The sequence below is a fragment of the Prorops nasuta genome, unplaced genomic scaffold (assembly GCF_024137725.1).
Source record: "Prorops nasuta isolate Cenicafe-Biocafe unplaced genomic scaffold, Cenicafe_Pnas_1.2 PNAS00006, whole genome shotgun sequence".
NCBI classification, from domain to species: domain Eukaryota; kingdom Metazoa; phylum Arthropoda; class Insecta; order Hymenoptera; family Bethylidae; genus Prorops; species Prorops nasuta.
Genome location: NW_027116803.1, coordinates 5265927 through 5288006, shown reverse-complemented (window position 1 = coordinate 5288006; position 22080 = coordinate 5265927). Strand labels below are relative to the sequence as shown.

General features: G+C 43.6%; 2 protein-coding genes across 6 annotated transcripts in view; one reads left to right on the top strand and one right to left on the bottom strand.

The window, feature by feature from the left end:
* Window positions 1-18084, top strand: part of LOC136774056 (uncharacterized) — a 114757-nt gene extending 96673 nt beyond the window's left edge. Inside the window, exons 6-12 of the mRNA XM_066728120.1 lie at window positions 11-274; window positions 1197-1418; window positions 3102-3354; window positions 11474-11619; window positions 12879-13169; window positions 14414-14617; window positions 14817-18084. Coding sequence (XP_066584217.1) covers window positions 11-274; window positions 1197-1418; window positions 3102-3354; window positions 11474-11619; window positions 12879-13169; window positions 14414-14617; window positions 14817-14917 — 1481 coding nt within the window. The 3' untranslated portion in view covers window positions 14918-18084. The remainder of the gene's footprint in view (window positions 1-10; window positions 275-1196; window positions 1419-3101; window positions 3355-11473; window positions 11620-12878; window positions 13170-14413; window positions 14618-14816) is intronic.
* Window positions 18085-18212: 128 nt separating this feature from the next.
* The window catches only part of dnc (phosphodiesterase dunce), a 67999-nt gene continuing 64131 nt past the window's right edge, over window positions 18213-22080 (bottom strand). For all 5 annotated transcript variants that reach the window (XM_066728336.1, XM_066728337.1, XM_066728338.1 and 2 more), the window contains one exon: window positions 18213-22053. In XM_066728336.1, the coding sequence (XP_066584433.1) occupies window positions 21251-22053 (803 nt within the window). In that variant the 3' untranslated portion in view covers window positions 18213-21250. The remainder of the gene's footprint in view (window positions 22054-22080) is intronic.

The window sequence follows — 22080 nt, the reverse complement described above, 5'->3', positions numbered from 1 at the left end:
AATTTTCTAGCGGAGTGCACGGCTTATCCTTCAAAGCCGAATCTCTCGAACGTGTTGACACAGATACGCGGAGACGCGCAGCTGAATTCGTTATTCCGTTCGGGAGCGGCTCCATCGGCTTGTCCTATCAAGGGACCTCTGGAATTCACGTACAGCCAGAGCCAGGAAGGGGAGTGCAGCTCTCCGCCATCCCAGGCGGAAGCCTGCACCCAAGAATCTCGATTGTTCCTGCGTTACCAGGCTTGTGCCAATGTTCGCTCGTCTCAAAGCATAGGTAAGCCAATTGCTATTTCTTCGCCCCCCCCCCCCCCCCCCCCCCACCTTCCCGCTTCTCCAATTTTATCCCTTATGACTAAATTAGCCCTCCTCGTAGAGCCGAAAGATTCTGCCGAGAGAGTTTGAGATTGTGCAAAAGTTGCAATGGCAACATTATGCATTCGACACTAATTAAGGGGAAAGTTTCTGCCTCTAGTAGCATAACGGTCAATAAAGCAACGAATGTTAAAGGGTGAGTGGGTGGTGCATCATTCAATGAATGATTAATGGCCTTCTCAATTACCATTTGTTGCTGGGCTTGTCCAAACGATTTTGTGCAATTATCGCGAAACTATACGAGACTGGTTAGTTTCCCATTTTGTATGGCTAAACGAATGAGCACTATTTACTCTCCTCTCTCTCTCTCCCGTTGCCAGTGTATTGCCCCCATGTAACAATGTTTTCATTCAATAAGAATGTGTAATTAGCTGGTCGATAATTAACGGAGAATTAAGTAGCCTTTGGTAAATAAAACAGCAGGCCTTGCTGGAAATGGCAGATTTAGCGTATATCATCAGCAGGAACAAAAGAGTACGTCATTAACACAAAGAGATAGGACAGTAATTAGTCACAATATAATTTTATAATGAAAATGATAATGCTCGCTGAATTATCCGCAGAGTTTCACTTGCGAGAATCTGTTTATTTCGAACGTATGCACAGTACACAATTAAATACTGTTGCATATAATTGTTTTGATCATTGTGCGCGTGGTGAAACGTGCTCGAAATCATTAATGCAATAGTCGCCATGCACGCGACATCATTTATGAGCAAGTATATATATATATGTATGTGTGTGTGTGCATGTGTACATACGAGCACAGGGAGAGTTTTTCCTTCGACTCTCATCAAGACTATGAAAATTTTCATTGGACACAGACGTGGAGCTGGAGTGCCTGGCCACTTGGAAGGATGGGAGCACACCGTACATGTTGGGGAGGCTCTATGGGAATTGGAAGACGAGCGACGAGAACAGCTACAGATGCTTCGTTTACTCGAAAACTTCAAACAACTCGTGGTATTTGGCTCAAAGCGCGGATGCTGCCTGCAACGGATTGAATAGCATCACCGACGGAGAAAAAACCCTGAAGCTTAAACAAAGTGAGTACCCAATCACCCTTTCCCCCGTTACATCCGGCTATCCCCCAATCTATATATATATATATATATATATATACGTCATTCATCTCCTCTGTTCCATCCTTTTTTATCCACGAAACGAGATAGAATTACTAATAGACTGCAAACCTTCCACGTATGGGCCAAAATTGCAACAGTTTTCCATACCCTAATCGCATTTAAACCGTAGCGTATTTTACTAAGCTCCACTGCAAACTGGTAATCCAATATCAACCGGCTAATCATTAGCATAAAGTGATTAGAGCATAAATCCGGGCCTGGGAAACATCTCCTAAAATTAATCGCGGATAGAGAAGACCGCGAAAATGTTACGAGACCGGTCTAGTCGTGCAATTACGTTTGAAGCTGCGCCGCCGCCGCCAACGCTACCGCCGCCGTCGACGCCGCATCCAGGGACACGTTTAGTCTCCAGTTAGAAACTTGCTAAACTAATGCCACGCAGACGTCGCGCTACCAAATCCGGGTTAAAGTCTCGAGAGCTTTATGCCTCGGGTATTCTGATTGCAAGATTGATGCAACTTTCGCAGAGTTTAATTCGCGTCGAGAAAAATAGTAGTGCATGGTTGCATGGAGTATGGGAATAGATGACGTCATAAGAGGCAAGGCTAGATTTAGATTGTGCACGAACCTGTCGTGCTGAACCAAGTTGCCAATGTGTGTCCAAAGTGTTGGTAGAAACCGTTCAGTGCCGAGGCAAGCAGCGCCGCTATTATAGGGAGGGGGGGGGGGGGGGTTAGAACGTAAACTATGAGGGTTCCTGCGGACACCAGCCATCGAATTCTTGTCCAACATACTATCGAGTCGGTTCGCGGTTTGCATCGGTTACCTTGGCTATTCCTTGTATCGCATAGCAGCTTGCAAATTGGGACGATCCTGTCACCGAACCATTTACCCCCTGCAGATGAACAACTTTCGCCTACTCCAAGATCTATATACATCAATCTCCTCGAAATACGAATTTATCTATAGCCCGCTCAGCTGCGAATTGTACAGCTCCGACCGTTCCTCCAATAATTTATAGGATTTATCAATATTATAATAATACGATTCATCTTCCACGAGGCAATTCGCATTGTTCGCTATATATTCTAGTTATTAATCTTGCACGACTGGTACGAGTTTATAGGAATCGATTTTACAGACTTTTAATAGACTCCATCGATTCTTAATCGGTAAATCTGATCCTGCGGGCAGCTCGAATATTTCGGGATCTGGAGCTGCGATAAATTCGGCTCTAGCCGTAAGCAGCTTAAAAATTTTCAACAGGCGCACCTAGCCAAGTCAAACCAAGCCACGCCACGCTATGCCGTTCGTGTGTTTCGTTAGTCTCCAAGCCCCCCCCCTCCCTCCATTCTGCAGTCCTGCGTTTCGCGTTTCCATTTAAACTTTCCAGGAGGCAGATTAGCCCCGGGATCCCGAGCGACTCGAGCTTCTGCAGCGAGCTACCAGCCGGGACGAAGAGCATGTTACTTCCACTAATATCTCACCGTGGTAATGCTGTACAGTAACTGGCATAAATACGCCCTCTATATACTTACCTACGTGAATCAGAACGCGTTGATTTCTCCACAGAATTTCTTATTCTCTTGCTGCACATATATGTATATATCTTTATCAATCTAACATCATTTTCCCTTTTTACAGAAAATTTACCAGAGTATTGCGCCTATCCCTCGTGGCTGGTCTCGGCCAAATCTTGGGTTGCTCTGGATCGAATGGCACCGAGACTACTGGCCTCCGCGTACAACCTGACGATCCTCGATCGGAACGAGACTAGGCTGGTTTGCCACAGTTACATGCCGCTCGACGACCGGAGTCATCATCATCACTCAACGTCGTCGACGAGTCACAGGGAAAATTCCACGGTGAAACTCATAGCCAAGGCCACGAGGGGCTGGTGAGTCTGTCTCTTCTCTCGTGGATCCTCGCCGTTTCGTAATTGTTGCTGTGCAGATTGTATAACAATGTACTCGATCCGGAATAGAAAAAAGCGTGCGAATTGAGCTCCGAAAGATACAAGTTAATTATAACTGTTTCTCGAGTCAGCTTGGGTGTATGAAATTTTAGTTGACGACGCGTGAACCATCTTGTCGTTGATTACATCCGGAGAAGGTCTACTCGAATGCGCTGCGCCCTTTGTACGTCCTCGAATGTCAGCGTGGATGTACGAAGTATTCTCATTAAAGCACTCGTGTGTGCGTCTACGTGCCTTGCAACGTATCGCTTTTAATCCCCCATACGTACAGTTGCGGGCATAAATTGTGTTTGAACCCTTCCCCCCTGCCCATCCCCCCTCCTCATACCTCTCTTTCCATCTCTGTCCCTCGCTCTCCCCCGAAAAGCCGAAACAGCTTATTAGCTACGAAATTACTTTAGCTAATTTGCCAAGAAGCTACCTGTAACCCAATTAAGATTAGTTTTATTAGCAATATTTTATCTCGGAAGGATTCCCTTGCTGAGCTTTCGCGAATTTTGAAACGGTGTTTTTAGCGGCTCGTAAGGGATTAAGATCCATCAAGAACGGCTCGTTAAAGAAACTATGACACGTAAATTCACTTGTTTTGCGTAACGGTACGCTAGCGCTACTGTAATTTTTTGTTGCTATTATAAAGATACATTATACCAGGAGAGTGGTACACGTTGGGAAAACGCGCAATTTCTGTAGTAGGTGGAAAAACGGGGGTTTTGAGGGGAGGAAAAAATGGTGGTGAAACATAAGAGTAATCGGGTTGGACAAAAGCGGCAGTGGTTAGTCTGAAAATGTGACGTTCAGGCTGGGGGTAGTGGAAAAGTTCCGTATATAGTCGGACAAACTAACTTTCTCGACTGTCTCGCTTTCTGAAATATCTTGTGTCACGCAAAAATTATTCCGCTCGTCTTCCCTACCCATTTTAAAAATATCACTTTCTGAAAGCCAGAATTATGAAAGTATCTTTTCACTTCTAATCGCCGAGCGTATATGTTATAAATTTGAATATATGACCTATGAAGGAGTCTTGCTGGTTAAGTCCGACCATTTATTACACCAGCCTCCCTTATATATATATATATATATATATATATATATACTACTTCAAACGCATGTTGTTTCCTCTTTCTCTCATCTCTCATTTTTTTCATTTACCCTGCTCTTTCCCCGTGATTTTCTCTTCTCCGGCAAAGAATAAGCGAAATATGATTAATTTCGTGAAAAAGTTCGAGCATCTTGGTCAAGGAGATTGAAATATTGATTTCTCGCGAAGACTAGTCGTATCCGACTTTTTCTTATATTTCGCGGGAGTTTCCGGCTTGATCTTCATCTCGCGTTTTAATATAGTTGCGATTACGCGCCAGCTCGCGACTTTATGAGAATATCGTCAGCTATCCAGGCAGTCAGCTCTCGCATTTGCCTGTGCACGGACGACGGACGAATCGTATTAAGCGAGAAAGGGAGGATCACATGCAAGAAAAAGGACGGCGCAAAATTCCTTTATATCCTACAAGAGACGAGCAGGTTTTGCGAATTCATACTTTGCGACGGCTGCGAGAGAAAATGAGGGAGCGTCTCATGGGTCGAAGAAAATTACCACGACGAGAAGAAGGCATCGACTGGGAAACAAGAAAGATATTGCAAAGTCAACCGAGCAAACTTGCGCATTAGTATTGTTTTCCAATAAATTCTCGCGACTATAGATATGGGGAAGCCTACCCCCCCCCCCCCCTCCAGCCTCTTGGCTCATCATTAAGTAAACCAGCATATATAATATATATATATAAAGATTTTCGGGTAAATCGGGATCATGGAGTCGGTAATACGATTTCCATTAAAATCACTGGAGAGCTATAGAGTAGCAAACCTTGAGAAATTAACGTTCTAATTTTATACATTTGAATAATAATTGAAGCTTGCGTGAACCACCGTGATGTTGTTATGACGTCACTCTATTATACCGTAGCGCGATATCTCGAGGAGTTGGAAGCATCTGCCTCGAATCGACGCGGTCATTTTGTTACACCCTGTACACGTATACCGAGGGAGCTATTCGGAGTATCGTAGTATAATAGGCAGCACCGTGTCAAAGTGGGAAATTCCGAGTTCGCGTAACTACGTGAAAACATTTGGTAAGTTTATAGCCGGTGCAGTTGGACTTAGGCGAACGAGGCACTGTTACGGAGGAGCTGGTATTTCAATTAAGGTCTCGGCCTCGAATAGGAGTAATTAGAGGGGTAGCAGGATGGAGGGGTATTATTGGTCGCAAGGATCAGGACGATCGTGCATTAAACCGTAAATCTGGGACTTGGGAGAGTTCCTCCTGTAAATTTCCTATATCTCTATCATTGCATGGACGAGGTGTACGAAAAAGCTGATGATTTTTTTCTGGCTGCCCGAAAACGTTTCGGTTTTTCCAGAACTGTATTTACAGATCGATTAAAATGTCGGCCGAACATAAGTATTCCTCGCAGGCATTGTGAAAAATGGTTTCCCATCACGGAAGCGCCGTGTATAGCATATAATAACTACTAGGGACGATATACAGTGTTGCTCGATAAATCATTGGAAATTCATTTTTTTTTTCACTGAGCGCAAAGGCCTCCCTCGTTTTAGTTGTCTAAACGAGGTTCGCTAAATTTATCGGCAGATCAGGAAGGATGTAATTCATGCAGAAAGCAAAGCACACTGATATGATTTATTCATTTCGGAATGTTTCATCAATTATTTCGTGCATTCTTACCAGGCAATTTTATATGGGAATACCGTTTTGATCGTATCGGGTCAATTATTTTTTTCAATATCCATGATTACATACATTTTCCCTCCATTGAAAAACCCTCGACAGCTCGTTATTCGAGGAAAGCATATTTCGTTCGTCTCCCCGATACACGTTATAAGATATACTTGTAGAAAATTAATATGCAGATATAGTGCTCCAGTGAGTATAATTATATTTTAGAAAAATCTGTTGTGTGTAGTGGAGCTGCTTATCATTCGTGTGGAGCGCCGCTGTCATTTTATAGGACTGATGAAGCTTTCATAAACGCACACAGGCGTAGGCTTAGAGCGTTGTCACTATTAGCGGAAGGGTCGTAGATGAATTGAAGGACAAAGGGGCTTTCCGATCCTCCGGTGCGCGGATCGTGTACCGCATTGTGCGTTCCGAACGTACGTTGATAAATATTCCGACCAGTCCATTGTACTCGTCACGCTGATTATCAAGCATACCCCCACGAGGTTTATGGGACTTGTTATTCATTCATCTCTCGGACGGAGCTCTTTAAAAATGATTTTACCTATTGGCTAAAATTATAAAAAGCAATTCATCTTCTTTGCCTCTTTTCATATTGCACATTATATATGTATATGTATATCATACAGCTTCTTTAAATCGTAATTATAAAACAGCAAAGGTATCTGTACTAATATCTTCTGGTCGATGATCAAAGTCCATTTTTTACATTGGAAAAAGGAGGACAGCGATAGTAACAAATTATCCGTGTAGGCGGTATCTCGTGGAATCATCTTTTTTTTGTATACCGTCTCGATTCTCACACTAGCTTCGTCTTTGCCGATCATACGTGCATAAAACTCGATGAATGTTCGTCCATTCAGCCGGCTAATTTTCATCCGATATCCCTTTCGTCTCTTCCCCTATTTATATATATTATCATTCATTGCGGTCCTCCCTTTCTGCTCTAATTTTCGCGTGTATCGAAAAAAACTCGTGCAAATACTAAAAATAAATGCAGAACTACCTCCACACCACCATATCTTTCGATTGGGGTTACATTGGCTTGCATGTAAACACTCGCTATTATTCTTAACGAGCTGCCCGATTCCAGCCTTTATCAGCCTTTAATTCGTTTAGAGGAATATTAGCCGCACAATTTCCTCATCCAGCGTACGGATTATGCTTGGATTACGATCTTACCGATTTCAACAATTTTCCCTATATTATTCTAGACCCGATAATGGTGAGCCGCTCCTCGAATAGTTTGGTTAACCGATGAAAATTATTCGAATTGTTCGTAGAGGTAAAAGCTAGAGGTGGAACGGAGCTTTCTCGATTATTAGAATAACTGGAGTAATATCGTTTGAGATTCTCGTCGGATCAATGGCGACAAAATTCTGCCAGAGCGAAAAAGCGCGTATATATATGGTGTTGGTGAAAAATCAAGTAAAGGGAACACAATATATATATAGCTACCACCGTTTGAAAGAAAAGGACACGCGCAAGTTTGAAAAGTACGTAGGGGAACTGTCGAGGGTTAAGGGGCGTGTGCTGAAGGGGTAGCGGAACCGGAAACAGGAAGCGGCCTGAGTTTATCCGCCACGAGGTAAACAAGCGTGTCCCCTGCTGTGGACGAAGATCGACTTGAACCAAAGTTGGACGTTCGCCGGTCAATCGGCCGGAAAATTGGCCGGAGCCTGGAGATCCACCGGTCGTGTATGCACCACTCGTGTGTTCAGTCAGGCTCAACTACCCTTTGGAAAATTGTCATCTATGCATTATACCGAATCCACACCAATACTTTCCCAAGACTGGAAAAAATTTCGATTCTCTTGCAAAGAGGAGAAAGAGAGAGACATTAGTCCCATGTGTGTGTGTGGGTGGGTGAGCTTCGTTAGTCCGGATATAACGAGAAAAGGAGAATCGATGAGGGTCGCAGGGTAATCTTGTACCTACCGAAAAAAGATTAATCGGACGAACGGTATGATTTTGGTTGGCTGTATAATTTTCGAATAGGTCGACGTATAGGGGTGCATGTGGATGTACTGGGCAAAAATGGAAAATCAGGTCAGATCAGGTGAAATTGTAAGGTTTTCTATATAGGGCAGAGGGCACGTCAATTTTAATCCGCCTGTCGTTTACAGTCTATACGAGAGATGATAGATTCATTCATCCGCGAACCTCTCTCAAACGTCCACATGGCCACGTGTATTTATCCATACACAACACCATATATAATGCTTCGTAAAATATTGTCCATATATGTGAGGGTATAGAAGCTTTTAATCTGGCCTCGACGCTACGAAACTTTTTTTGCATATACCGTCGAAGCAGAGTCTAAAAGAGTAAAGGTAAAAAGGTAACTTGTAAATATTTCACCGACGAATATAATATTGAAAACCGTGTTGAAAATTCTTGACCGTGCAACGAAATTTTTTTTGATCCAAAGTTAATCGGTAGACGCTAGGAATTATACAGTGGAACACGTCTACCGAATATATGATATAATAATTTCATAAGGAAAACTCGTGGTTAATTTTGGGAGTATAATTGATGATTGAAAGTCGGACCGCTGGAAACGCTTTGGCCAGATTTGCGGTGGCGATTTTACTCTGGCAGCTGGCAGGAGCAATAAGGGGGGAGGGGGTGTGGTGGGAGTGTGTCGATTCCTTAAGGTAAATGCACAATCGATTTAATCAATGTCGTCGAAGGCAGCAAGTTAGTTGTGAGAACGGGGCGGTGCGGGCTGCTATTGCATCGAGTGAAATTACTGAGATGGAAGGACGACTGTGAGGGGGGAAGCACTGGAAGCAGCAGGATATCGCACCCGGTGGAACGCTCGAGGGAGTTACAGGAACGGTGTGTTCCCGTGTCAGGGAAATGGTGGACAGGATATTCTGGCAGTTGGGGAAGGTTTCTGACTGTGTTGAACCTGGTGAAGGGGGTGACGAGCAGGGAAATGCTACGAGCCGATATCTCGCTCTGCCTGGTCCCCACGGTAACCTTACAAATACACAAACATACATACTATATAAACACTCGTTCGCTCACACGCGCAACCATCCAACACAAGCAGAAATCTTACATCCACTCCACTCCCATTTTCTTATATATTTTTCAGCACTATTGGCAGAGCAAAAAAACCATACGTCCCCTTGGACTTTCGAACGGTCTATTTCTGAAATTGGCCGGAATAGAAATTGTCATGGTCCGTTAAGTCTGCTTAATGAGGTCAATCTTGATTAGTGACAAGTGCACGAAACGGGGATAACGCGTCATGTTTTCCAGGACGATCAAACGCAGAGCGTCCCTCGCCCACCCCCGCTCAATCTGCAGGATAAGAGGGAGCGGCACGAGACGACGGTTCAGCCGTAACAATAAGTGGCTGTATAAGGGGCACAAATGCCGTCTCTCCCATTGGAGCACGACGGGAAGAACCGTCAAATTGACCGGATCAGCTAGATTCGATTGGACGAAGAGCGAAATCGCGAAATCGCGAAATCCTCGGAACGTCGGGGAACGGAAGAAGAATTTCGTGCACACGAAACACACGGTGCATGCACCTTTCGGTGCGGGTCGTTGAGCCGAGGCTGCGAACGCAGGACGACTCGTCGTCGCGACCACCTGCGCACCGATATCGACTAATCTCCAGCGAGTACGTAAACGCGAATCGATTGGCCGAGCGCATTGGCGCGATTAAATCCTGGAAAATCGAGAGAGTCACGTGGTTCGCAGTGTTGGCACTTTGCGGATATTCGGTAAGAAACCGTCGGCACTCTCTCGGGACAGATCTCGCTGGATTTGCTCGGAAAGCCAAATGGAAATGGTCTTGGCGCAACTTAATTAATTAAAGCGCTTCGCGTCATCAACCTCGCGGGCCAATCGGATTTGCGCAATCGTCATTTGCAGGTTAACTTTGATGGGGTGAAACTCGGTGGAAAAAGTGGCCCTCCTCGCAAGCTTGTGAAATGCGCGATTAGGGGGTGGTTCTTGCTCGTTAAATTCTGTTTATCGAAGGTGCCTCGGCGCGACGGGGCGGAATGTTTATTATTGTTATCTAGCCGATAATCTCCGGGAAATGTTTCTGTAAGATTTTTCCAAAGTCATTTAAGGACAGGCTTAGTATCGCTGGGAATAAAGTGCTCTTAGGGGCACGGCGAATAATCGGTCTTGTAAGCCGTTAGGGGGTGAATCGAAAAAGAGGAAAAGACCGAAGTTGGAGAGAGTCGAGAGTAAGAGAGACCAGCCCGGAAGAACCTTAAATCTCCGGTTGCCTCCAGCACCGGGAGGGGATTAAGATTTTATTTTATCAGTACGTTTCCTAACGGCTACGCCTTAACTTTAATACAATTCTTTTACGACGAGGCTTTACGACTTTCAAGCATCGCTCTACACACACGTAAATGAACTGTATAATGCTGTTTTTCATCAAGAATCGGGAAAGCAAGAAGGAGACGAGCTGAATCTTATCGTACTCCATTATCAGAATTATCATACACTCTGTGTCCTAACCTTATTCTTATTATGTTAATTCTCCTTATTTCGACTGTGTGTGTATATCTATTTATATATAGGATATATAATTGGAAATTGCAGCGAGGGGAAAAAGGGTGGAAATATACCAACACTTGGAGACAGCGGATAGCACGATAGGAAAAGAGAGACTGCTCGAAATTGGAAAAACACGCTATTCGGAACGAGTATCGACAGTTTTAATCGATCCTCCGTTACGTTGCGCTTAAACGAGTAGAAACGTTTTTCACAAGCTCCCTTGTTACATTCAACTTGCTCCGACCTACTTATGAAATTTTCAACCATCAGGCAACACCCATTTGATCCTAATTACGAAGAAACGCCTTTTGTAAATCTATGTATCGGAGCAACAATGACCACGAGAATTTCCTTTCGCTCGATTTTAGTTTATTTTTATGGCCTCGCGGCTGGCGTCGAGCCAGCTTATTCGTCGGCGCGGGGAAGCGAGAGGGCGCGCGTGGTCGGCGGATGGGGGGTGAGGAGGAGCAAGAGCGAAAGTTAAAAATTATCATCCAGGTGATAACGTTGCCCGCGCCAATGCATACAGGAGTGCTTTATGCAATATGCAAATGGTCGCAAAGAATTCCACCATTACGAAAGAAAATAAGTGAATTATTTATGAAATCTCGGTAATAGATTCGGCAAACTTTTCCCACTCGTTCGGGACATTTCGTTGATTATTAACTCCGCTTTAAAAATGCTTCGGAATTGATATTGGACTTTTGCGAACGAGTGAAAAATTGGGTTAATTAATGAGGGAGGATTATCTGCTTGCAGCAAGAACGGATACGTGTGCATGATGTTCCACAGGAGGGACGAGCACGTGATCGAAATGCAGCAGTCGCAGTGGAGCCAAGAACCAGAGAATGTTTGCAACTCGAGTACCTTCAACGCGCACAGCCCGCCATACACCACGTTCATCAGTAAGTAGATCCCTATCATTCCCTCTCGGCTAAATTATGCTCGATTGCGCAACTTTCTTCGAGCATCCTTCGCGTCTGCCTTACGTAACTCTAATGCCTCCTTAAAACTCAACGTTTTCATTGCACCGATCAGTAATATTATAATTTATGTAAATAAGTGTACATTATACAAAATTGTAAGCGAGGGAGCTTTTTGCACTTGCTTCATCGTTCCTCTTGAAATAATGGCGTGCCGAAAACTGAAAATTTCCAGTTTACCACAGGCAGCTGACTGAAACCGGAAGCTGAATTGAACGACGAGGAGTATACTCTATATATATATATACTACACCTGCCGAATTCCCACTTCCGACTGCATCTGAACATCCGCCGGAGAACTCGATTGATCCTCCTCGAAATAAATTTTCTCTCTTCCATATACGCGCGATTATACCAATGAATATTCCATAAAACATTCATTTTCTTATCAATTTTCCAAAATAATCACTATTATCCGACTTTGCGGATAGAAATAGGAACGGCTTTAATTGTATGCTAAGAATGGAAATGGCGGGAGAAGAAACAAAGCCTGATTCTAGCTGTTTATGCCAATATGCAATTTCCGCTTGAATATATAAGAAGCTGTGTAAAAATTGCGGTAATCTTTAGGCATTGAAAGTAGATTTACGTTGAATGGCTTATAGCATTATACACATATATGTATATATATCGCTGCTCGGGAATTGATTGTTACGCTTGACTGTTTGCAGCTTCTTGCTAGGATCAGCCATATATATATATATATATATATATGTATATAGAGTGTGGGCATTGATGCGTTCGCTGGCGGGCGCATACTGCGACAGATCGTTGCGTATAGGTGCGAATGGCTGATCCTAGCAAGAAGCTGCAAACAGTGAAGCGTAACAATCAATTCCCGAGGAGCGAAGCGTCTTTACGATCGCATAAAGGATCATACATAGGATACGCCGTAAAGTCAATCTTCCCTCCCTCTCTCGCATCGACGTAACGCGATTCCGTAACATTCTCGCTGACAAAGAACCTGCGGCAGTCGTTTCTCCTAGATAAATTTATCGCTTCCCCATTCGCATCCTGTACGTACGAAACTTTCTTAAATCATTGGCAAGAGCATTCAGAGTTCTCTGGCAATTAAACGTTTCACCCCGTTATGCTATAACTATGTAGTACTATACATAGATGTATCGATCGAGCACTCCGCTGATGGTGGTATCGCTTATAAAACGGTGACATTATTTCAGCAACGGACTATATGACCAGACAGTGTCCTTACCTGGGTCGTTACGAGATAAGGAGGTCCTCGACGGATTTCCCGGCGTCTGGTAACAGCGACTACAGCGATGATATTCTCAACTTCGAGGAGCAAGGGGGTGGAAACGTCGCCGAGGTCCAGGATGCCAGAGCGACCACCTCCCCCTTCTTCCTGCCATCCAGGTGTAACCACGAAAGCGTTCGCCGACTCGATATCGGCTGCCGGTCTCCCGATCGCATGGAGTACGCCTCTTCTTGCGCCGAGGAGACTTTATCCGTAGGTACGAAAGTTTCCAATTCTTTCTAGTAAGTATATATATGGTTATACAGGCGGAAGCCCTATATACATAATTTTGCATAAGTGAAAATCCTTAATCTCCCCCCCCCCCCCCTCCGTCTTTATTAATAATTAGGAGAGGATTCCGGTATAAGCGCGGCTTCGTGAAACAGCGTAGGGTATTATCGCGTAAGACAAACCACGAGGAATGCGTAGACGCATAGTTGGCAGACATTTAGTCGCGAGAACGTATTGTGTCGGATTAGTGTTGACGCGTCACCATCCACCGGCGCGTGATGGCGTCTCGAGAAATTAACTGGAGCGTTGACACGGCATAAAATTCCCTCCCGTCGAGTTCGCGTTAAAACGACGCCTCGCGTCATAAGCGCTTAGCCGTTAATTGTCCGCGATGGGAAAATGCGGCGACAATGCCTCGCTGGAAAAAGCCCGGGTAATCCGTGGCCATCGGAAAATTCCAGTGTCAGATATAAAGGCTGGGAAAAAGCAAACCTATGCGACCCTCTGACGAAATTTCAGCAAAATTCGATAAGATCCGTATATAATACATATACGTGTGTATGGGTGTACAGCATGAATTTCTTATGGTTTCCAGCTAAATCATTCGAAGGACGATATTTTAATAGACGCGTTATATCGATCTGGAACGAGGTCAACGATTCGCTTTTGGCTTGGAACAATGGGATTTTAGTCAGTTGGCGTTTATGGTTATCGCCCGCTGCGTAATAAACTATCCAGTTTTCGCTTGACGAGTTGTTATTGTATACCGTGGAAATATCGAGGGGTGACAAGGGTTTGTTGGCTGCTGGCATTTCCGAATTATGCATTCTGCTGTATGGACGAAACTGGGTCGATAACGGGGTGCACGTCAGCCAAAGCACGGAAAGTTCCCGGCTGAATTTTCCAGACGATAACGATAACGAACACGAAGCGACGCCGGAATAGTTGAGAGAGGCCCGGAGGAATCTTGAGGTTTGATGCATGACACGGGTCTTTTTTGATGGACGTCGACTTGGACCGTCTATATATACACACTTACACATACGTATTCCGGAGTCGCGTCAGCTTATCGCTTTGCGAGCTCTATTATCGATGACGCTAGCTAGAGTCATCCTTGCCAAACTACTCTTCTGCTATAATTTATTCGTCCTCGTCCAACTGTGCAAATATATCTCTAATATATCGCAAACCTCCAGAATCGATGAGGATATAACGGTCTTTTGCTTTCAGAGTACCTGTGCCATGGAACTTGGGTGGAGAACGACACAGGATACTTGGTAGTGACGACGGATGCAGGACGCTATTGTTTGGTGTACAGTGCATCCGCGGCGACAACCGGGAGCCGAGAGCTCTTCGTGAGGGCGCATCTCGCCTCGTGTCCAAGAGCCTCCCATCGTCATGAGCCCGCCTGGCGGGTCAACTTGACATCGTACGGTGAGAACGCCACTCTATATATTCTCATCGACTTCCGTTCAATACTCCCACCACCCCTTCACACATCTCTCTCTCTTTCTCTATACTCCTAGTATGGTGAGGGAAACGGACAAAAAAAACTCGAGAAATTCAGGAGTTTTCGGTATAAAGCACTATACGGGATATCACTGATTATAATAAGTATTTTTCTTATCTACAGCTCACTGCGACGACACTTCTGGTGCCATCTCGTGGACCTCCAGTAAACTTCAGCTTCTCGTCATATTCTCTGTTCTCTTCAGCAGATACGTCGTGAGGTGATGCCACTAGACTACCGGAAACCCTGCATGTTAGTCATTGTACAGTCTGCGAGAGGAAGAAAGAAAGAGAAAGAAGCTTTTCTTCGTACATAAGGTGTATTATATGGATACGATCGATTGTTGGGATGATGTAGACGATGGTATCGAATTCCATAGAACCTAAGCCGTTCCGTAGCTGCACTTGCGGAAATACTGACTGCGGGCAAACGGGTAATCATAAATGAATTATTATAAGAGAAATAGCTGCGAATGTGGCAGATCTCAAGATGCCGCCAGACTCTAAATAAATGTAAGCGTGTTTTTCACTTTGTTCTCCAAAATCACTTTATCCAACAATGAGAAATTAACCGAGCTGTATTAACGATATATATGATAATGCCTAATACAAATGAAAGAATTGCGGTCTATAAATGAATTTTAACACAGACAAATATTTATCACTCATTCATTTTTAGGTGCATAGACAATTTTTGTTCTCGATTCCCGATTGTTATCGTGTTTTATCCGTTATCGTATTAGCGATTAGAAAATAGGGCCGTTGTATCGTATATCGGACAGAGACGATGTATAATAAAAGATTTTAAGGGTGCTGGGGCCAATATTGTATGAATTGTGCGTTGGTACGTAGATGAGCGTGAGAGCGAAAGAGTGAGAGATTAACTTAAGGAAGACGAAAGTGGTGGAGTGAAAGCGCGAGAGGAGTGCATGCGCGTGAAAGACGTAAAAATTAAAATATCTCTAATATCTATATTCTGCCACATTCGCATATGATCTTGAAAAGGTTTGAGTTGAAAAAGAAGAAGGAGAGGAAGAAACGATAATCAGGTTTTCCGTTGTTATTCCTAGATTAAATGATTATTTTTAATAAAATAAGTCGTGCGATTGATTTTGGAAAAAGTTCCACATGTATGTATACATATATATATATATATATATATAGAAGTAACGGTGAGAGAGATGCGATATTAAATTTAGTTCAGTCCCCAAGTACGTCCTAAGGAGGGAGGTCATAATAAACTACATATCGGATAAGGGGGAGGAGATAGTAAAAAGTTATTGCGTATAAGTAAGATAAGGATGTATCTGTAAAACCGGTACGGGATAAAGTCAACTTTACTATTCTAAGTATATAAAAGAGATTCCACTCGTGGAATATGCTTGTTTTAGCGAATTTAAGATTTCGACATAGCAGACATATTTTTGACTGGAACTATTTTACTTAAGCGACGTGGCTTCGAAAGTTTCGAGGAGGACGAGCTCGATTGCGTAACGCGTCACTAGACACTATACGTACTTCCTTAGTCGAGTATATGTATATGACGAACATTTAAATGTTGGCTATAAATTGTAAACTATTAACTTTAACGAAGAAAGAAATCTTAGTCACGAAGGTGTGGACACGAGGCGATAAATCGCGATTCGGAGAGGAGCGATCAAGTGCTCGAATCGTCGCCACTTTTGTGACTGCGGTGTCACACACGTGCGTGTAAATAGTAGGTTAAAACAATTGATCGAAAGGGAGTATAATTTAATAGCGCGAAAAAGGGCGTTGACTCATCCTCGTCAGATCGCTAATCTTGCCTGTAAAGACTCCATTTTATATAGTAGAAGGTGAGAGTGTAGATTCAGGGTATGTATCTATATACGAAGGAGGGTTGCACAGTTATACAGATAATTAAAGAATATTAAGTCCTAAAGGATATAAATATATATATAAATATACATGCATTATACCACGTTTCTATTGTTGTCAGCTCGCAGCTAGTCGAGATTTGCATTAAGATAAACTTTCGTCGTTAACGTCAGCGCTGTAAAAATGTAAAGAACGACTGGGATTCATTAATGTGTCGCTTTCTTCTCATCATATTGAATCATTTCCTGAATTTAAGACGATAGATCTATACGCAGTATATTGTATATTAAACATTTGTAAAGGAAACCTTCCATAGGTGTGATTTGTCCCACCGTTGCGAATCGATGAAAAGAAGCAAGAACTTTATTGTTATTATTTGTAATTGTTTGTAGCGATCGTAGAGAAATCATTCGATACAGGGAATAGTTCCAGTTTGGAGTTATAGAATGTCGCTCGAGAGGAAAAAACTCTAATCGCGCGGTGAGCGTCGAGGCTCGTACAGTCTACGACAGAAATCGAACGATCTCCGGCTGTATGTAAAGGAAATATATAAGATCAGACTCGTTTTTTCTGTCGTACTCTTGCATATTTTGTAAGATAGTGTGTATATCGCGAAATGGATGAAGCAGCAAGTGCTTTATTATATGCGAGTTGCGTTTAATTGGGGAAAATGTGAATGCACGATTATCGAATTGTTTTAGTAAATCGGATCGCCCGATAAATTTTCCATGTTCGCTCAACGCAGTGATACGCCGCGAACCCATTCGAAACGGCTGATCGACGATGAACGGTGTGATCTACGTTTCTTCAGTATAGTAACTCCATGGATCGGGCACCGAAGAGAACCAACAAAGATTCCTACTCCAATCGCAGGTCGTGGAAACCATAAAGTATCTGGAATACTCTTGGCAGGTGAAATTTCGTGCCCGTTTAATCGTAAAATTATTTAGGCAGGACGTACCATCGGTAGAACAGACAACGACTAATTACCGTCTATAACATTATTAACGAGATACTCGGTATTTTCATCGATTTTGTAAATTACTAAAAGGAAAAGGAAAACGAGAAAAAAACTACTTACGGTATAACCGCAATAACGACGATAGGAATAAGCATATTCGGGCGTGATTCGCACGTCGGGATACATTTTTTATTGAGAACTATTAACTTTACCCACTGCTGATAAGAAAGAGAGAGAGAGAGAGAGAGAGAGAGTGTGTGTGTATATGAGGGATAAGAAAGAGCGCGCGAAGAAAGAGCCGCCTCGGAATCATTATCGTACGTAGCACCGAGTACCCACCGCTAACTTACACTACAGAGACGATATAAATCAATGACGTGAACCAAGCATTTTCGCACAGTAAGAGGGTACTTATTACTCCAAATGAAATTCCACGCTTCGAACCTACGAAAATCTATACCTACTGAATGTTTTACTATTGAATTCAAAATATTACGATACTAATTAATGTAAATGATTTTTCATTATTATTATATTATAGATGTTACTCAATAATATATTTACAAATAATTAAGTGGAAGCTGCAGTTTCATTCCTCTCTCTTTGCCCATGGGGTTCCTGCGTTCCTTGGTCAACTGGAAAAGGATGTAGATGGGGGAGTTGTCGTTTATTGCTGGATAAATGGGAAGAGACAAGGCAAACTCCGACAATAAATATGTTTTTATTACACATATATCTCGTACGATAGTTACACGATATTAATACATGTTCATTTAACTGTCCAGCAATCAAACACGTTGTATTTTTTACTTTTACTCTTATTATTGTTATCAGTAATATAAGTATTATTATTATTACACGTCGCATTAAATCATCGCAATTGTCATACTTGTAAAACATTGTCAGTAGTGCAGTCCCGAAGCACTCGAGTATGTCGAAAACTAACGTCCGGAATCAGTGCCATTTTAGCGAAACAATTGACAGAATGTGAGTTTCATGGGTTCGGGAAATTCGGGGTTAAGTTTTAAGGGTACTTCTGATTACGTTTTTCTGTTTCTTGGTTTGTTTATTGGTACCTGCGCACGCGCGAGATCCTTCGAAACGAACATTGGATTATAGTTAGTTCGCGCTTATTTCTTTTCTTTCTTTTTTATCGAGTAACACAGATCGAACGACCGACGCCCGCGTTATCGCCGATTTTGAACACTTGACGAATCATTTTGCAGAGAAAATCGCCAGCTGCCCGCTTTCCCCAGGGCCCAGGCATTTTTACAGTTCGCCGGGAATCCGTGCCCCGCCTCGTCGTACCCGCAACGCCGTCTTGGATCCCAAACTCGCAGTGTTCATCCTCCTTTCGCAAACTATATTAAACCATATTCTCTTCTTTCCCCCCTCCGTTTTACTCACTATCGTTAATAGCTTATATAATAACCTCGTTTTGACTTACTCCCTAAGAAGTTCGTTAAATTAATGGTTTCACCTTAATTCTAGATTCGTGTGTATGTGTATATGTGCCTGTATGTCCGTAGGTGTGTGTACTTGTATTGGCTCGCGCGTGTTTCTTTAATGGTATAATCTTAGCTTTTTGTTAGTACAATCTAAGCTTGGTGTCCAGCACCAAAACACTCACTAGATCAATGCCTACAACACAGATACAGATTTTGGTTCTCGGTACGCAGCGATTCATCATTCTTGTTGTACAATTTACCGAACCGAGAGAGAGAGAGAGAGAGACGCCGAGACACAGGTCCCCCATTCCTTCGTTCATCGCTTCCGTTTTGCATTCACTCTCCGTTTCCCTTATCTTTCTTCTCCACCTGTTGGTTTCTTCTTCGTCAATACACGTTTAATTGTTCTTTCTACGCGGTCTTCCTTGCAGGTACTGACGCGAAGATGTACGCTGCAGGCTGATTACCAGCGTACGTCCGGCGCGATTCTCACTATAATAGAACATTCGCTGGTTCCGTGTGTGCCAAGGGGGATGAGATATGACAGTCTGGGCATGTTTTCCACTCGGAAGTGACGTACGAAAGTTGTCGAGGAAGGAAAAGAATATGCTGAGGGAGCGAAAAATTGGCGCAACGACTCCAGATCGTGATATAGCTCGTCGTATTTTGTTGGTTTTCTTTTTTCCATCATTTATTCGTTTGTTTTTCTTTTTTGTAATTTTTTTGTTGTCTGTCGTTCGTTCGGTTTTCTGGATTTCGTGGAGAAAAATTTGAGCGACGTACAAGCGTGTATTTTCTCAGTTGGTACACCGATCCGCTACAACGCTCTAATTATAATATCATTCGCTATCACTAAGAAGAAATACGAAAGAAACGTCTTGGGGAAACAATACATCTCGGCATAGATTACTCATATTAATATTACTCTTTGGTTAAAAACAATAGTTAGGGGATTATAAGCTGCGCGTATGCTACGTGCAAGAAGAAAATATCTGGTGAAGCTGAATTTTCTATATCCTCCCTCGCTTGACTCCTTTTAATATATGTCTGTAATTACAGGTACTTGCATGCCTAAGCTTTGGTTTCCTCTTTCTCTTCCTATTTGACACAATGTTTTGGCCCTTAGACTTATAATCATCCGTACTATGAATTAGTTAAGGAGAAGAAAACTGAAAACCTTTGATATAGTATATAAGAGCAACAAAGCGTAACAATATAAACTTTCAGAGCTTTTCTTTGGAGTTCCTTCCAAGCTACTGTGCGTTTGGAAAAGCTTCGGACACTGATGGCTGACGTGTGTACGTGTATATACGTGTGTACGCGCGTGTGTGTGTTTTTCTTCTCTCTTCTTTTCAATTCTTTTATCTGTTTACATAGATTCATTATTCAATGGCCACGATGTAACGGTAAAAGAAATATAGCAAAAATGTAAGCTCGTTTCGATCCCCATTCGAAGGTCCATTTTTGTTTAAGTCCGTTCTATAACTCATGGCAGATCCATCTTTAGTCATTGATGATACTTTTCTATAGAGTATCGCTTAATAATTGATATGTCGTTGAGGGTCCTGTTCATTCGAGAGAACTCCTGAGCCACGAGAGAAGGATCTCCCCCTTCCTTTGTTGGCCTTGAGAGATGAGACAGAAGAAGAAGTAGAAGAAATAAAACACAATGACAGCGTTCTCCTAATCGCGGTCGATGACAGCTTCTTCGCAACTTGCGCAGGTACTCATAGGAAAGAGAGAGATAGTAAGAGTGAGAGATTGAGAGATAGAGATAGAGATAGAGATAGAGAGAGAGAGAGAGAGAGAGAGAGAGAGAGAGGGTGAAAGAGATTCGCCTCCTACACGTTTGGTAAACAAACAGGGACGTCGTTGCCATTTTGATCGGCCCATGACAAGAACGCTTCAGGCATTGTGACAGCGGGGCCAAAAAAGGGGACTGACCGCCCCTAGAAATAATGTTCAGTCGTGGATCATCCTGGCGCAGTTTCGGACCAGCCGATTCCAACACCCAAATACATTGATGGTTCCCACTCTCCGTTGGATCACAGCCCTTGGATCAGGGTCATCCAGATCTCAAGTTGCCTCCAAGGTCACCGTGCCAGCAGATGCCAATAGAGGACTACTGAGCGGTCCACGAGACGATGGCTGTCAAGCCACCAGGTACCAAAGCACCGATCACGGCCAAAAGAGGCAGCACTGCTGCTGGGCCTTTGCGCGTCACTGACGCACGCGCCACCAAGTATTCTGTACCTTTTCATGGAGCTTCCTACAAATTCCAGCTAGCCTCCGTCACATTCCAGCCTCGGCAGCGCTTTCCTCTGTCTCATCGCCCCCACCGTCCTCGCTGGATAACCTCTGCTTCGCTCCATCACCCTCTCCTACCGCTTCCGCGGTCTCGTCACCCTCCTCCAAGGTCACTTGAAAGTGTATCCTGTCCGATTGCTGCTGCTGTTGCTGTTGCTGTTCGTTACCCTGCTGCTGCTGATCGTCCGCCGGTGGGGAAGGCGGTATCATCGACTGGTACCAGTCGCGGTTCTCCTCCAACGTATCCAGGATCTCCTGGGCGTCGGGGTGAACGAGATCCGCCCACGTCTCCCACAGAGGATGCACGATGTAATCTATGAAACCCACCTGGGTCTTCTCGATAGTCGCGCTATGCCTGTCGCACATAGGACTGATGTCCATCTTTTGCTCGCGTTCCCTATCACCCTGCAGGAAGAACTCTTCCATGAGTAGACCGACCCATCTTCTGTACAGTGGCAATGGTTTCGTCGGGTTCGACAAATCGGCGCAGTGCACCAGGTTCTCCAATACTTGAATTCTGTCGGTGTAGTTGTCCAACAGCAGAACACCAGAACCTGCTACTTTCTTCGTTTCCACCATTGTCTTCAGATCTGCCAACAGAGACATGTGCTTCGACATGTCGGTCGATAATACCATGTCTATCACCATCTTCCTCAGAGTCTGACGCTGCTTTTTGTTCATGTTCACGAAAATGTCGCAGCCCTCGTTCTGTAGCAGTTTGAAGGCCACTGCCAGGTGATGGTTCTCCAACACTGACTCGTCGTTGTACATCAATGCCAGCTCGGAGCCTTGAGGGAGAAAATCGTCGAGTTAGC